General features: G+C 33.6%; 3 protein-coding genes across 12 annotated transcripts in view; 1 reads left to right on the top strand and 2 right to left on the bottom strand.

The window, feature by feature from the left end:
- LOC111614603 (protein ELYS-like) overlaps positions 1-3922 on the bottom strand; it is a 31214-nt gene extending 27292 nt beyond the window's left edge. For 6 of the 9 annotated variants that reach the window (XM_023355974.1, XM_023355973.1, XM_023355977.1 and 3 more), the window contains exon 1: positions 2575-2736. The gene's annotated coding sequence lies outside the window, so the exon portion shown is untranslated. Of the gene's footprint in view, positions 1-2574; positions 2737-3695 lie in introns of those variants that run through there. The other 3 variants (XM_023355972.1, XM_023355971.1, XM_023355970.1) reach the window with 3 other exon arrangements.
- Positions 3923-5834: 1912 nt separating this feature from the next.
- Positions 5835-7019, bottom strand: LOC111614606. The gene is made up of 2 exons (XM_023355978.1): positions 6336-7019; positions 5835-6249 (listed from the first exon to the last, which is right to left on the bottom strand). Exons 1-2 carry the CDS (start codon positions 6862-6864, stop codon positions 6236-6238), a joined length of 543 nt encoding a protein of 180 aa, XP_023211746.1. The 5' UTR covers positions 6865-7019; the 3' UTR covers positions 5835-6235.
- A 4199-nt stretch (positions 7020-11218) lies between these two features.
- On the top strand, positions 11219-14309 carry LOC111614607. 2 transcript variants are annotated; one of them, XM_023355979.1, is made up of 4 exons: positions 11219-11401; positions 12648-12820; positions 12918-12994; positions 13802-14309. In XM_023355979.1, exons 2-4 carry the CDS (start codon positions 12790-12792, stop codon positions 14210-14212), a joined length of 519 nt encoding a protein of 172 aa, XP_023211747.1. In that variant the 5' UTR covers positions 11219-11401; positions 12648-12789; the 3' UTR covers positions 14213-14309. The 2 variants fall into 2 exon arrangements, with proteins under 2 accessions (XP_023211747.1, XP_023211748.1); XM_023355980.1 differs by lacking the exon at positions 11219-11401 and adding an exon at positions 11867-12031.
- Positions 14310-14882: the final 573 nt, after the last annotated feature.

Raw genomic sequence — 14882 nt, 5'->3', positions numbered from 1 at the left:
GCTGCTTTGAGTGTGACTATTCAAACTTCGCCGGCCACGACCACGAGGTCGTCCACGATGCATTTTCGATGAAATTAAGTTATCCAGGTATACCCTAACCAATGTCGCAATTTCTTTTCGTTGCGTGACGGCCAGAGTTGAATGTTTGTCGATGCGTAATAAAAATTTCCCGTTTTTGAAAAAAATAATCGCGGCTATTGTATCGGCTGAAATTATATTTTTATTTTGCACAAATAATATACAGTTTAACCCGATTATAACATTATTGGATGTAACGACAACCCTAATATAAAGTCTTTAGTGGCATGGCTAAAATCTGTACATGGCACATCCTACCTTGTCCATGATGTCCATGTTGACCTCGATCACGTGTTCTGCCGGTAAAAATTAATTGAGAAATGATCCAGGCGAATAATTTACTTAAACTGTATCGGCAATGCAATATTTACAATAGCGTCAATATATAATATAAATCCAAGATCGCACAGCTGTCGACTTGAAAGGTTAATTAACGTGAAGTGAAAAAATCTCTCTCCTACCTCGTCCCTGATGTCCACGTTGACCTTGACCACGTGTTCTGTGTCTTTTGTTCTGTTGTTAAAAATTTACTAAAAAACTAATAATTTACTTAATTTGTATTGGCAGAGTGATATTTACAACAGCGTCGATATATAACATAAATCCAAGATCGGCACGGCTGTCGAATTGAAAGGTAGTAAAAAGATGTCTCTCAACATTACCTTTTAGAATATTACAACAGTGTAATATTCTAAAAGGTAATGTTTTGGTTTTATCTAAAAGTATGTTTTTGTTTCATTGTGTGTTTTTATGTTTGTTCAGGACAGTTCCAAAAAGCTTTTGCTACTTTTCCATCTGATGATTAAACATAAATAAAAGTATTTGGGATCCAGCTTCTTTAGAGTACTGTATATGCTTTTAGGAATAGGAGGGTCACTTGTCTGACCACAAAAAGTCATCAGGATGGAGGATGTCAAAATCTGAAAAATATTGGACTACATGTTTAATTGATCGTTTCCGTTACCAGTTTCAGTGTATTTTTAAGCTTAAAAAATTCCACATTGGACTATGTGGTTTTTAGACATTCCCATAAAACAACACAAAGAGCACTTTACAGTCATTATAGAAAATTTATATCAGTCATAAAAACAAAAGGTTGTAAAATGAATGGTAGGTAAAATAATGTTATTCTAATAGGAATGAATCAAGAACAAATGAACATAAAAATATTTTACAGGATGCAATTAAACTGAACAGAAATTAAGTATAGTACCAATTCTTTAGTGATAAACAAATTATTTTGGGTTAAGATATAGTCACTATATTGTTATACTACTATATAAAAATTTCATAAATTCACTCACAAGAGCCAATGCATAATACAAATATCCCTCACGTTATGAAAATTTGCCTTATGTCACTTTGTTTTATGAAGGATATACATTAGTACATGTTCTTGTTAAATGAAAGAAATCAAAAGAGGATTTTCACCGTTATGAAAAAAAGTGAAAAGCAAAAATAGCATTTAGCATTTGTTTTGCAAGCTTGCCATTTTAGAGACAGCGTACATACACCCCAACCAGTGGCCAGCAAGAAGTACGTGCAAGCTCTTTTCTCAGAAACTACACTCATCATCTCGAACCGTCTGCGTGTGTTTGCACTCTATCTCAATTTATTTTGTTCCAATTATCATTAGTAAAATATGTCTTAAGGTACAAAAAAACCTTTAGGACACACTTAGTATAATTTTGTAGGTTAATATTGAGTCTGGAATAGCTCAAAAATTTTTCCCATATAAATTACTTCTAACTGCTTTTTGCAAAACTGTCATATTGACTTACAAAAGGTTCGTTCTACTTTTGGATATCAGGGGATGCCTGTATATTGAATGTATTTGGGCATGTTTTGAAGAAACTTGCAAAATAAATGAAAAGAATAATTTCTAAATTACACATTGTTGTGGTAAGATGGGAAAGATGACTACTGAAAACGAACCTAGGCTTATTTATTTACTTTTTTAGAAAATTGTAAAGTTTCTTTTTCGATTAGAAACCAAAAACTACTAAGGAAAACATTAAGAATTTATTTCAATTTGTCTTTAATTATGCTAAATTTCTTACTTTTGTAAACTATAAAATATCACTTACTGAAATTTAAGATTTTTTAGAAAATTATGTAAATTCAGGCAATCAGTCTCAAATCAAGGTCAAGAAATTGACAATAAATTCTGAAATAAGTTACATGCGTTACAAGCACTATTTAAAAATATTTTAATTTTGTATTTATTAAATGGTAAGATGTGAACTCCGAATGAGGGCTTTTCCACCCCCCCGAAATGGATGTACTGTACGTTGTAATCAATTTCACCGAACACGTGCGTCTATGTTATTACACGACAACGGTCGAATTTCGTTCCCGCTAATATTTTGTTCGTGCTTTTTGAAATATTTCGTAAAGATTTCCATTTCAATTCGAAACATTAACTAAATCATAAAACATCTTATTCTTATGGGATTAAAGGAATCTTTCTCAAAGAATTAATTTCACTCTAATTACCTTGTGTGATTTCTAAAGAGCAGTTTACCTGAAATCTGACAAACCCGCGACGATTAAGTATTTAAAATTAACACGATAATTAATTACAAAAACAAATATTTTCAAATTATAAATAAATCTCGAACATTACTTTGGTACATTCTAAACAAACTTTTAATTCTGTAAAACGACGATAGAGGCGCTTAGTTAAATACAATTTTTTTAAAATATTTTATTAAAATATAATTATTCGTGTCGAAAAATTTCGTCAACATAATAATTATTAAACAAAAATCTAATTTTTTGCTTGTAGTGGAGCTCTCAAGATTTAATTTTGGGTAATAATGGAGTTGAACGGGTCAAAACAATTTTAATGCGAATTCAATAAAATTCTTATCTTATGTTACAGCTAATTCATAAATTTTTTAAAACTCTTTCCGCCCTGTGGGCACTAAGAGGGTCTCTTTCAGCAAGCCCATTATGGATCCGTCCAGGCCCACAATGGGGCGGTCGGGTGGTGAGGGACGGGGGTCACCATATTCGGACCACCCCCGAAAAATTCCTGGGGATTTTTCGACCGTCCGTATTCGATCCCGGGTTCCCCAGAGCGGTAGGAGGCCACCTCCATCCGGCCGTCATACAATGCGCGTGCTATCAGTTCATAGTGTCATTTGGCGTATCTTTCAGAAAAAGACCTGTTACAGCATCGACTCTTACCTTGTTTCGCGGGATCAAGATTCGAGTCCGAGGTTTATTTCGAAGGGAAATCTATAAAACGGAATAGGCGGAGGAGTTACGCACCGATAAAACACTGCCATTACCTATCACAGTATCTTCTATTATTTATAAATTTTAAGTAGTAAGTGATCCGATGAGTATTTGTTATTTTTAAGATATGTATAGAAATATGAGCAATTTACACTTTTACAGCAGTGAATGGTTCATATTTCCAAGTTTATGAAAAATAAATCTCTGCTAAAAGAAATACAAACCACATTTTCTGTCGGAACATTATGTACAAATGTTTTGTGCAGATAAAAAGCAAGATTAAGAATGTGTGTTGTTTTGTATTTTCGTTTACTTTTATCTATTATTTGTTATAAAATATTGTAAAGATTTAATATTTACATTATGTTACTTACGTTTCAAAACTTTTTTCGGGTATCCTCTTTTCTTATAATTAGATTATGGTAATCCTAAGAGTTGAATAGTTCAAGTTTATATCTGTATCTGTTGACAGTGGGAAGCAGTGGCGCACCCAGAGAAGGACCAAGAGGCCTTGGCACCCTACAAAAGAAAAAGAAAACAAACACTAGAAAATTTTTCGTAATTAAGAAAAAGAAGAAAAAAAAGCATGCGCATTGCGAGGTGACGCGCGAACTCGGCTATTATTATTTGTTTTAATATTTTTATGTTTTACACAAGTAACTATATTTTCATTTATTCGTAACTTCCGGATACTTATTCTGAAATGTTTTTAAAATTTTCATTCTGTTCGAATGCAACCGACATTCAATTTGTATTTTTACCCGAAGAAGGTCGGTAAAATACGGGTGCGTGTCGGACAAAGGATTTAGATATGTATAGAGGATAGACAACGGCCATTCTATTTTATGTATACGGTATAAATAATAAATTTTAAATATTTAGAACTCACGTTATCTATCTAAGTTATAACGTAATTTATGTAAGTACGCCGATTTGAGGGGGATATTTTATTCTTTTGTCAGGATAGTTTAGGACCTTCGCGTATGCGGATGGGGGATCTGGAGGCAAAGAAAGACAAGTGTTTACAAAAACCGTTTATTTGGATGAAAATTCTTACATTGATATAGGATAGTCTCTAAAGGGTGGAGTTCCGACGCTGTTGAGGGTTTTCTCTTTCAGTCAGTCTCTCTCTTTTCTTTTTTCTTCTATGGGGCAGCCCCGGGTCGGTGGTGATTGCACGGTTGGAGAAAAGAAGTTCAATAAGTGTCGAGCTCCTCTCGGTATCAGCAGAGGAAAAGCGAGGAAGCTTTCGAACGGGCGGATAGAACTGGTAGATGAACGGGTGGATCTCCGTCATCAGAGGTTTTGTATCCGTTTTCTCCCTTATTCCTCATTGCATTCGTCGGGTTTTCCCCTCTTGCTCCCCTATTGGACTGTAACCTGTCACCAGGTTGAATTCGAGACCAATTCGGGTCTCAAGAAAGGTCTTCCCGGGATAGTTTATCCGACACCATCCGTTCGACTATGCGACTTACCGATAAGACACTCACGATCGTATATTCTCTCGTCGCTTTCTTTTTCCTTATTGCGTTTTAAAAACAATTTCCTTTTTCATTTTTTTTTGCGATCTAATTTGTTTTCCTCTATTCTTTATGAGCGACGATGTCAAAGTGTGGTGTTGCTGGCTCGACACCTATGTGACTGTTTTCTTATTTGTTAATTTTATCAAATTACCTCATCAAATACGAACAGTCCCCGGGCCTCACGTTTATAGTTATGTGCTATTCTACCCACGACTCGTTAGACCATCTAGTATTCTGGACGATTTAAGCATAGTTATGACAGAAATCGGCAAATTTAAAAAGTGACCTCGTACAGAATTATATCATCAGCAGGATAACTCGCTAATCCGTTGCTCGATTTTAACGAAGCTTGTTTGTTTTGTTTCTATTCTCATTTGGGGTATACGATTTTTAAAAACGTGGCGGTATTTTGTGCCGTAAATTCTGTATTTAATTTCAATCAACCAAATGATTCAAATTTAACATTATGGCCCATCAGTTTTCGAGTGGATAAAACTGCTAATCACTGGTCGTGGGTTCGCTCCTCGCCTACTGGCTGGCCCCGTGAGTTTTCCGGTTTTTCTTCACGTTTGTAAGTAAGGGCCGGTGTCTTTTACAAAGTCCTCGAGACTTTGTAAAGGACACCGGCTTCTCGAGTTACTCGACGCAAAATTTACGAAATTCAATCTTAAAAAACTGAAAATTTTTTCATAGTTATAAAAGTTGTAATTACAAGTAATTCAGAAATAAAATAATATAGAAAGTTTTACAGCTTTAAATAGGAACTTCTTAAAATCACTTCACAATATATTAACACGAATTTGATCTATCCATTCATTTAATTGTTATTAAATGAAATTTTTATGTCGGAATATGAGAAATAGTAAACAAAATTCTAACAATTATCTTCTAGGTACTTTAAATTTGAATTAAAAATTACACAAAATGCAGAATACAGAATTTCTTTTTTATTATACTGTATGTTCATCTATAAATACAGTTAAATTAAATACGAGTTTCGAAATTTATGACTTTACAATCTATTTGAAGCGTTATCAAAATCGATACATTGGCTGATGTAACATTACGAGACAGAACTATCCATCATTCATGTTCAAACAACGAAGATCAGAAATAATTGCTGTATTATATTTGAATATGCATTTACGAATTATCCTTCCGTCACATCCGGGAATTTAACGTCACAAATCCGAAGCAAACTGTCAGGTTCGATTTATTTGTCAAGTCCGGGTTTACAGTCAAGTCTGGGTTAAAATGTCCAGTCCGAGAATTCGACACAAATCGATAAAATGATCCTCCTTTTCACCTAACGACCGAAGTATGCCCTAAGGAGGTATTGCGCCAGAGGATATCTTCTCTCTCTCAAAATGTACGCCAATTTCCTTCTCGAATTACTCTGCAATGTCTGCAAAATTAAATCCAAGATTAAATATTTCGTCAAGAAAATAATCGACTTAAGAGAACGAGCAATCTGCCAAAATGTGCACTTACCCAGATATTGGCTATCGTATCCCTGGTTGCAATATTGTTGAAAGTTGTTTGAATAAACATCGGCTTTGGATTTCTCGCCTCTGCCGAAACAACAGAAAGAGAAGTTCCAGCCTATCTTGGACTTCTCTTTATTTGCAGGCGGACCTCTGGACATTGCACGCTGGGAATTGGCTTTCATTTCCAGCTCCTTTTCGTACTTCATAAAAGCCTTTCTGAGTCTTGCTAGCTTGGCTTCGTCCCAATGAATCTTGGGATTCTCCCGCTCTGTACGTTCGGGAGGATGCTCTGAGGACTCCGAAGAAGACCCACTGACGCTTGGATCCTTCTGACACTCCGAGGACTCTGACGGAAGTCCTCCATCTTCTGGAACCTTCGAATATTCCGAAGATTCTGGCGGAAGTCCACTGACTTCTGCGTCCGGAAGAGAATCATTCGCCTCTTCCCCTCTCTCCTCAACCTTCTCTTCACTTGGATGTCTTCGTCCGAAGATCCTTCCAATCCACCTCCAAAAACTCTTCTTTTCACTCATTCTCAAAAATCGCAAGAAAACTCTCTAACAGAACGAAAGCGCTTCGAAATAATAATCGGAAAACAAAGATATTGTTGGTGCGCGCCAACAATTAATTAATATATGTTGTCCTGAAAACTTAACTAATTTTAGAAATTTCGTTTTCTACCCGTCATAAGGACTTAAACCAGTGATTTAAAATATTTTAACACTAACAAGCCGTCAAATTTTCTCAAATAATTTCAAAAACAAAACAGTATTTAGAAATAAATCAGAAACGAAAACAAATTTATTATGCACTTTCGCATTTTTACGAATATCAACTTTTAATATATTTGTACGATAAGGATACAATAGATCCTGGATATAGCCTCCTCCTATATAGCACCAATGAATACTGTCAGCGGATCTTTCCCATTAAAACTTATCTATTATGAAATCAAATCTTTCAATAGCTATGTATTCGCAAATGTACGAGTTTCCATGATGATACACTTATCATCAAATCTCGTGACTTAAATCCCTAAATATAAGTGTGTAGACATCGTTATTAAATACTAGTGACGTGTGCTTGAAATTTAACAAATAGAAAAGAAACATTATTCGGATTCATGTGCGAAGACAAGTCTTTGACACAGTGAATTAGATAGGAAAATTGTAGGAGAACGTTAGTGAGAGTCCTCCTATTACTACTACTAACAGGAGAATAGTTCCAAAATTCTGTAAATTCAGTACATTGTAATATTACACCACAATTCTACAAATATTTATGAGTTATCTGTCTTAACTGTGTGTTTTCGTGTGTTCTTAGGATATTACAGAACAGTTTTTACCATTCTCCAACCATTTAGTATTGTGTTTAAATTTAAAAATACTATAAATAAAAGTATTTGTACTCTGGTTTTCTTAGGCTACATGGTATTAGGTTTTAAGGTCACACATCTGGCCAGAAAGTGTCGCTGGAACGGAGATGAGGATGAAAATTTACAAAATAATGTGTGGTTATTTTCCAGATCAGTGGGTTCCAACATGCATGCCGAAAGACACTTCTATGTCGCGATACTGCCTCAGGTGTGTCGCAGAAATATGAAATATATTTTAGAATTTTGAATAAGCTCTTTTAAAATTTTATTTATCTTTTATCTTTTTTACCGAAAGGAGGTTCACTAAAATGCCAATTGTTGCAAACTTTGAGGCATCAGAATATATCAGAATATTCTCTCTGACAAAAGTTGGGTGCGTCTATGGTATACCGGCGTACCAACCTTTCGGAGCTTGTATAAGCATTGTGGCTTACTCGTTAAAAGATGGATATTAAAACGTAGTCGCTTCCAAAAATTCTTGGGTGATCATCATTCATCCTTCATCCTGCATTCATTAAACAGCGCAAATTTCCGGTAGATATAAAGAAACTCCCGAACGGAGAAGGATGAAGCAAGACGTCGTAAGGTCATCAAATCCAATTTTAAAAAATTTATTACTTTTTAATTGATTGTTTCTATGTTTTAAGGAACTTTTTCCAGAACGGCCACGTAGCCTAAAAAGGAAAGTCGGGTCGTCTGAACTTACTAAGGAACATTTAATAGATATATGATAATCACCCAAGAATTTTTGGAAGCGACTACGTCTTAATTTTTAAAGAAAAAAAATTTTATCATCCAGCGAAAATTTAAAAGATGGATATTAGTTATTTATGCATTTATTCAAATAGTTTTTATTTTTATAGTATATTAAAAAGGGCAGGGCGCTAATCGGTACTCCGAGTTTGAATCGCCATTGTCTATGAAGATGTCACCATCTATGAAGTTTTGTATGGGCAAAGTCTAATGTTATCATTTTTCTTCGGCCAAGGTTTATAGTCTAAAGTCCAACCTAAATGTTCAGAAACTACAAGGGCTTCGTCCGATCTAAACAAAAAGTACCAGAGCAGCCCCTGGTAAGGCCTGGAGTTGATATTTGTAAAATTGTGTTTTTAATTTGGTTAAACTTCCGTATTATCAAAATATTATTAAATTAACCTTAATTTCTTTTAAATTTTAAACATTTTTATTTTAAAAATTATGGTCTGTCGCAGGAATCTCATTAAATTCAAAGTGTATCGCTAAGCCAAAAATATTGCGAATCACTGTCCTAGATTATTTTAAAAATTTAATAAACAGTCTTTAAATGTTTATTTTGGCTGAACTACTACAGATATTCTAATCTTCTGGGCACAATTAATAGAGTAAAAGAGAAAGCAGTTTGCTGGCCAGTGTTCTTTCCGGTCATTTTTATAGATGTCCGGGCGTCGTCTATCTGGCATGCCCTTTTGGACATTATGGGGCATTGATTACTAAAGTGACTTTAATACAACTATATAAGCAATTCAATGACATAGTTTGTTAAAAAATATCCAGCAACGAGTTGCGTAACTTTACCGGCTGTTAAGAGATTTTATTTATAAAAGGAAATTTTATATTATTAATCAATCATAATACAAAAAATCCTTGTTAATTCGACCTCGAATTGTTCAAATTCACCTTAGTTTGTGATTGTAATTTTTTTCCAGATGGGGATAGAGATTCCAGATAGAGATTTATATGTTAACGAATTCGGTTAGTTCGAAATAAGGCTATTTCTAAATTGGAAGTGAAATTTCTGTCTGAAGTCTGGTATGCGTATTTTAACTGGCTCGTTTAGATCGAAGTGCCTCCATGTTGTAAGAGAACAATAGACGAAGAATCTTGTCAAAATGGTTTTGCTTTTACAGTAACGCATTTTCGGGCGTCATCTTATCCATGGAATATACTTTTTCTCTTATCGCTTAAAATATGGCTGAATTTCGGGATTGCAAGATTGGGATACAAATAGCAGATTGAGATATTGGTAAAGCTCTGGGCTACTACATTTGAACGAATTACTACATTTTGGACCACTTTAAAAATAATTGGAGTCACGTTTAGACTAATTTTACGTAACTTTTTATAAAACTTCCTACCAACTTGTGAGGTTCTCAACTAATATGTGCTGTTTACTCGCAGTTTTTATATTTATATTATTAAATATTAATTAACGAAAACAGCGTTCTGTATACGTCGTGTGTTATTAAGTATATTATAGAGAATATGAGGTATGCGTAAAGTTATATGCTGTTGCCGTATAACTGTACACATAACATCAGCTTTGTTTTATTTCAACTGTATGCCTTGTTTTCATCGATACGACTACTACGAATATTTTATGAAACGACCGTCTTAATTCGAAGTATTTTTATCCAAACCTCTGCTTGCTTATATCTATATCTTCAGTTATAAGATAGATAAATGATGTTCGAAAAACAAAATTGTGATTTTTGTTTTTAATTCTCTTTGCTTTATGGGCACTAAGAGGACTTTATCCAGACCGACTTCGGCCAAGCCCACAATGAGGGTGGCCAAGTGGTGAAGGATAAGGCTGGACGTATTCAGAAAAGACCACCCCTGAAAAGTTCCTGATCCGGACTCAAATCTAAATCCCCAAAGCATAAAGCTAACGCATTTACTGCTTTCGTCATCTCGCTGTTATTCCAGTTTAGTCTATGGAATAATTTCTGGTTCTTGTGACAAATGAATAACAAATTAGTGATACTTTAGAATTATTGTAATTTAATTCAAATGTATGAAAACATTAATTATTTGTATAGTACAGTCTTCCTATTAAATATTTCATAATATTTTTAAAATTAAAGTTGGTTTCATGCGTTCATAAATTGGCCGTTTCGCCATAACATTTGGAACAACGTACATGTTTTGACAGTAGTTGATGTAGACATTTTACATCTGTGAAAACAGATGTTTAAATAACAACAACTTAATATGCATTTTGCATTAGTGCGTTTTAAAATTACTTTTAGGAAAATATTTGAAAATTGCAATAAATTTTATGGAATTTGTTTTCGAAAAATTGTTGACAAAAGTTGTTCAAAATTTATTTCGAGTTTTCGATAATAATTTTATTAACACTGAATATATTTGAATCTGCAATGCTAAACTTTTTGACATTCTTGCAAAAAATTTCAAAATATACACTGAGGAGTCAAAACATTAAAACCACTTGTGTGATATGTAAGTGCAGTGGAACCCCGTTTATCCGGCTCAAACAGGACCAGCCCAATCTGAAAAATTCGTTAACGACATAAATAATACAGTTTAGATGTACTGTATATTATATTTTATTTATTGCACATTATATATATGCTTATTTTTTCAGCAATATTAACAGTATAAAGCAAAAGACATATCTACATACAGTATCAGTTCGTTGTTTTCTATCAGCTGGTACAGTACACGTAGGCCTACATAAGTTACCTGAAAATTTGGATGGGGTAGAATTTCTCTTTAGAATGTTTTTCAACGTCAACAAATAATTAGCGCTCCATAGGGACACAACAGGTCGAATTCAATAACTGAAGTTGTTGAAATATTTGTACTGTATTTAATTTTGTTACCAGAACCTCGGTTATAAAGTCGCAAGTGTTCAAAATTGGAATTGAGCCAATGGAAAACAGTATTCTTACAACAGAAACATTATACTCAGACAAGTATGTACTACTTAAAACTAATTCTTTGATTATTATCCCATACATAGGTTTTCCGTATGTCTATCTTTCTTATTCCGGATAAACTGGGTTCCACTTTATGTGCACCCGCAGCAAACGCGAATGAGTAAAACTTAGATAGGCGCACTTGCAGTCAGTACTTTGTTTCACCGCAACATAGGGAAAATAAAAGATTTATCAGAGTTCGACAAAGGGCAGATGATGACTAGATAAAAGCATCTCAGACGGTGACTCTAGGCTGTTCGCATTATGTATCCTCACACACAATGTATCGTATGCTATTGGATATGGGTCGCCACAGCCACCAGCTTATTCGTATGCTCGTGTTCACCGTTGTTCATCGTCGTAAACGCCTGCAGGGGGTATATAATCATCGACATTGGTTTGGTTTATTTCGATAATGACAGTTAATTTATTGTTGTTAGTTTATTTACTTTCAATCAAAATTTAAGAAAAAGTAATTTGTTTCGGTTTGGTACTGCAACACAATACATGGATGATCTGCCAAGGAGATTGCCATTGGGAAGGACATTTTATAGGTAAATGGCACGTATTTAGAAATTAGATATGTGAAGAAAACTTGGACGATCACATGGCCAGCCCATTAGTCAGGTGAGAACTTGCGAGGGTTATTCAAGTATTACGTCAGTAGTTTACGGAAAGGGAGGATAAGTCTTTGATATCGTAATAATGCACCCGTCGTCTATTTTTCTGCCCAGTCATCACAAAATTTGTAGGGATGAGTGCAATATTATTATAGCATTTCTTTTAAATTATATATTATTGGCGCTTTATTACTAGCTGCGTATGGCCGGCTCGGGTTTTTGAAGGGATGCAAGAGGACTGCTTGTATTTTGTACAGTTTTAAAGATTTAAATAATAGCTACATTTGCCTGTTGTTGCTCGAGCTTTAAGTAGGTAGTAGATTGGTGAAGTTGGATATTTTTCGTCTCTGCCGTGTGGACACTAGGAGGGCCTTTTTAGCAAGTCCATTATGAGTTCGACCAGACCCACAATGGGGCGACTGTGTGATGGGAGCCTGACATATCCGGACAGATAACTCCCTGAAAAATTTCTAGGTATTTTTCGACTTGTCCGGATTCGATTCCGAGTCCCTCAGTGTGATAGGCTGCTACCTTGACCACTCGGCTGTCAATATTTTAGATTAGTATGCTTTAATATAACTACGACATATTTCAAAAATTACAGCCTATTTACCTATTTGCAGCTTTACTCATTATGATGCATCAAGCTAAATTAGCACCTGTTGGGTAGTGGAGTTGGAAAGCTTTCGCAATCGAATTAATTCATATAAACAGGTAGATTGAGAGGAAATCGACATTCGAGCGATAAGAAACATAGAAGTGAAAATGAAATTTTACATTGTCATCGTCATTTTTGGTAAGTTTTAATATTAGGTGAATGTATTTTCTATAATACCAGTTTAGAAATTCATATTATTTAACTATTAAAATTATTTTAAAAATATTCATTTTAGGATTGTTTTTTGTCACCAGTAGTAGTAGTATAGCTAATCGGGATTTTCCTCTATGGAATTCTCGCCCACAGTTTGATGTAAGTGAAATAATCTATGTTCGAGATTTTATTTAGATTTTAATTATTCAATTTATTTGTTTTATCTATTTTAGCTGTTGTTTCCTTAAACTTTATCCATATAAATCCTGAGTGATATTTATGAAACCAACTTTTTAAATAAATGGCTATTATTTATTTTTTGTAGGATCTTTTAAAATCTTTAAAATTTCCTAAAATGGCAGTTTAAAAATTTCCTAAAATGACCTAAAATGGCAGTGATTAAATACTCATAATTAAATACTATTAAATATAATTATATATATTTCTTTCACCCATATCTCTTGAAGCCTGTGGACACGAAGAAGGAATTTTTTGTTTTAATACCCATTGAATAAGGTCCACAATGGCCTAATCCGGGCCAGATGGCTCATGAAAAATATTTGAGATTTTTATCGCCCGAATTTAATACCAGAGAAGTGGGTTGATGCCTTAACCGCCTTGGCCATCCGAATGAGCTAAGGCTTAATATTTTTGAAATTTTGGCCGACTTTGTAGAGTTTTCCAGGTTTTCTTCACGTTAGTAATACTTGAACTGTGGCAGTTTCCCATTAAAAAAATCTCTCGGGAAGCATTCCCCTCGGTAGATCACCCATGTGTTGAGTTACAGTAACCAAATAAACCAAACTAGATGTCGAATTATCGGCCAAATATTAAATTTTCAAACTTAATACATAATTAATAGAACTTTGTATGATATTTAACATTACAATTTTTATAATGTTGAAATTATTATTTAATATTGAAAAAAGCTCTATATATATACATATTTATTTATTTTCAATTTAGTTGGAACTTGATTTTTCGAGCTGTTTCAAAAACATAACAGATATCAACGATATAGATGATATTATCGAGTTCGTTATCAATCTATGTCTGAATAATAAGACGACTCTTCACTCTGTTATCTATTGCATGGAACATGTACTATCATATGGATTAGAAAAGTTTTTAGGAAATATTGACCTAAAAAATATAGAAAAATTTGTTAATTGCGTCACGACAAGCTATTTTGCCATTGATGCTCAAATATTTGATTGCAATAAGTTAAATAATATTATTTCTCTTTATGAAATCTTTAATGGATTTAATCTTAATGGACTTGGACTTAATCTTGATTCGATTCCTCAATTTTTGGGCCAACTTTCTGGTGATTTTTCTGATTTATTTGCCTGTATACCTTATCTATTTTTGAAATAACTGTATTTTAAAAGATTATTTTAACTGAAACCAGACCTTTCGTTAAAGAAATTTTAAAAATTATTAAAAAGAAATGACAGTTTTGACAATATCAAAATAAAACATTGTTATTATTTAAGAGTTTCGTACGTAATTTTATTTTTACCTATACCACACTACAAATTAAAGTATATAAATTTAAAACTGTACTTATTAGAAAAGTCGGACTTGTATAACTATTATATTGATACTATTGAAATTATAAATTAAATGTTTTATTTAATGAATAGTTATTTCCAAAAGAGATATACGATTGAAATTAAAATTAACATATTGAATAATCAAGAAAAATTAACACTTTACAACAATTTGAATTTATTAAATATTACTCAGTACTAAGAGTGCTCACAGAAAGAAACAAGTAGAAATCGTTGATATTCCTTGTGCTGTCTCTCCATTTAGCGCCGCCGTCACCTGACAATTCATAGAGCGATGTAATCGCTATGTGACTACATACTTTGGCGAAATGGAAGGCGATTTTCAACGAATTATGGAAATTTTTTTAAATGGCGACAAAATTTTTAACTTAAAAAGTAATTTTATATTTTTCGAATTAATTTTTTTTAAAATTTAATATTTGCTATTTTTTTGATTTTGCACATTTTTGAAATTTCCACTCCACGTATGTGGT

This window comes from Centruroides sculpturatus, unplaced genomic scaffold (assembly GCF_000671375.1).
Source record: "Centruroides sculpturatus isolate CEXI.00-Female unplaced genomic scaffold, Cexi_2.0 scaffold2253, whole genome shotgun sequence".
Classification (NCBI taxonomy): Eukaryota; Metazoa; Arthropoda; class Arachnida; order Scorpiones; family Buthidae; genus Centruroides; species Centruroides sculpturatus.
Note: the sequence above shows the minus strand (reverse complement) of the source record. Positions and strands in the feature narration are given on the sequence as shown.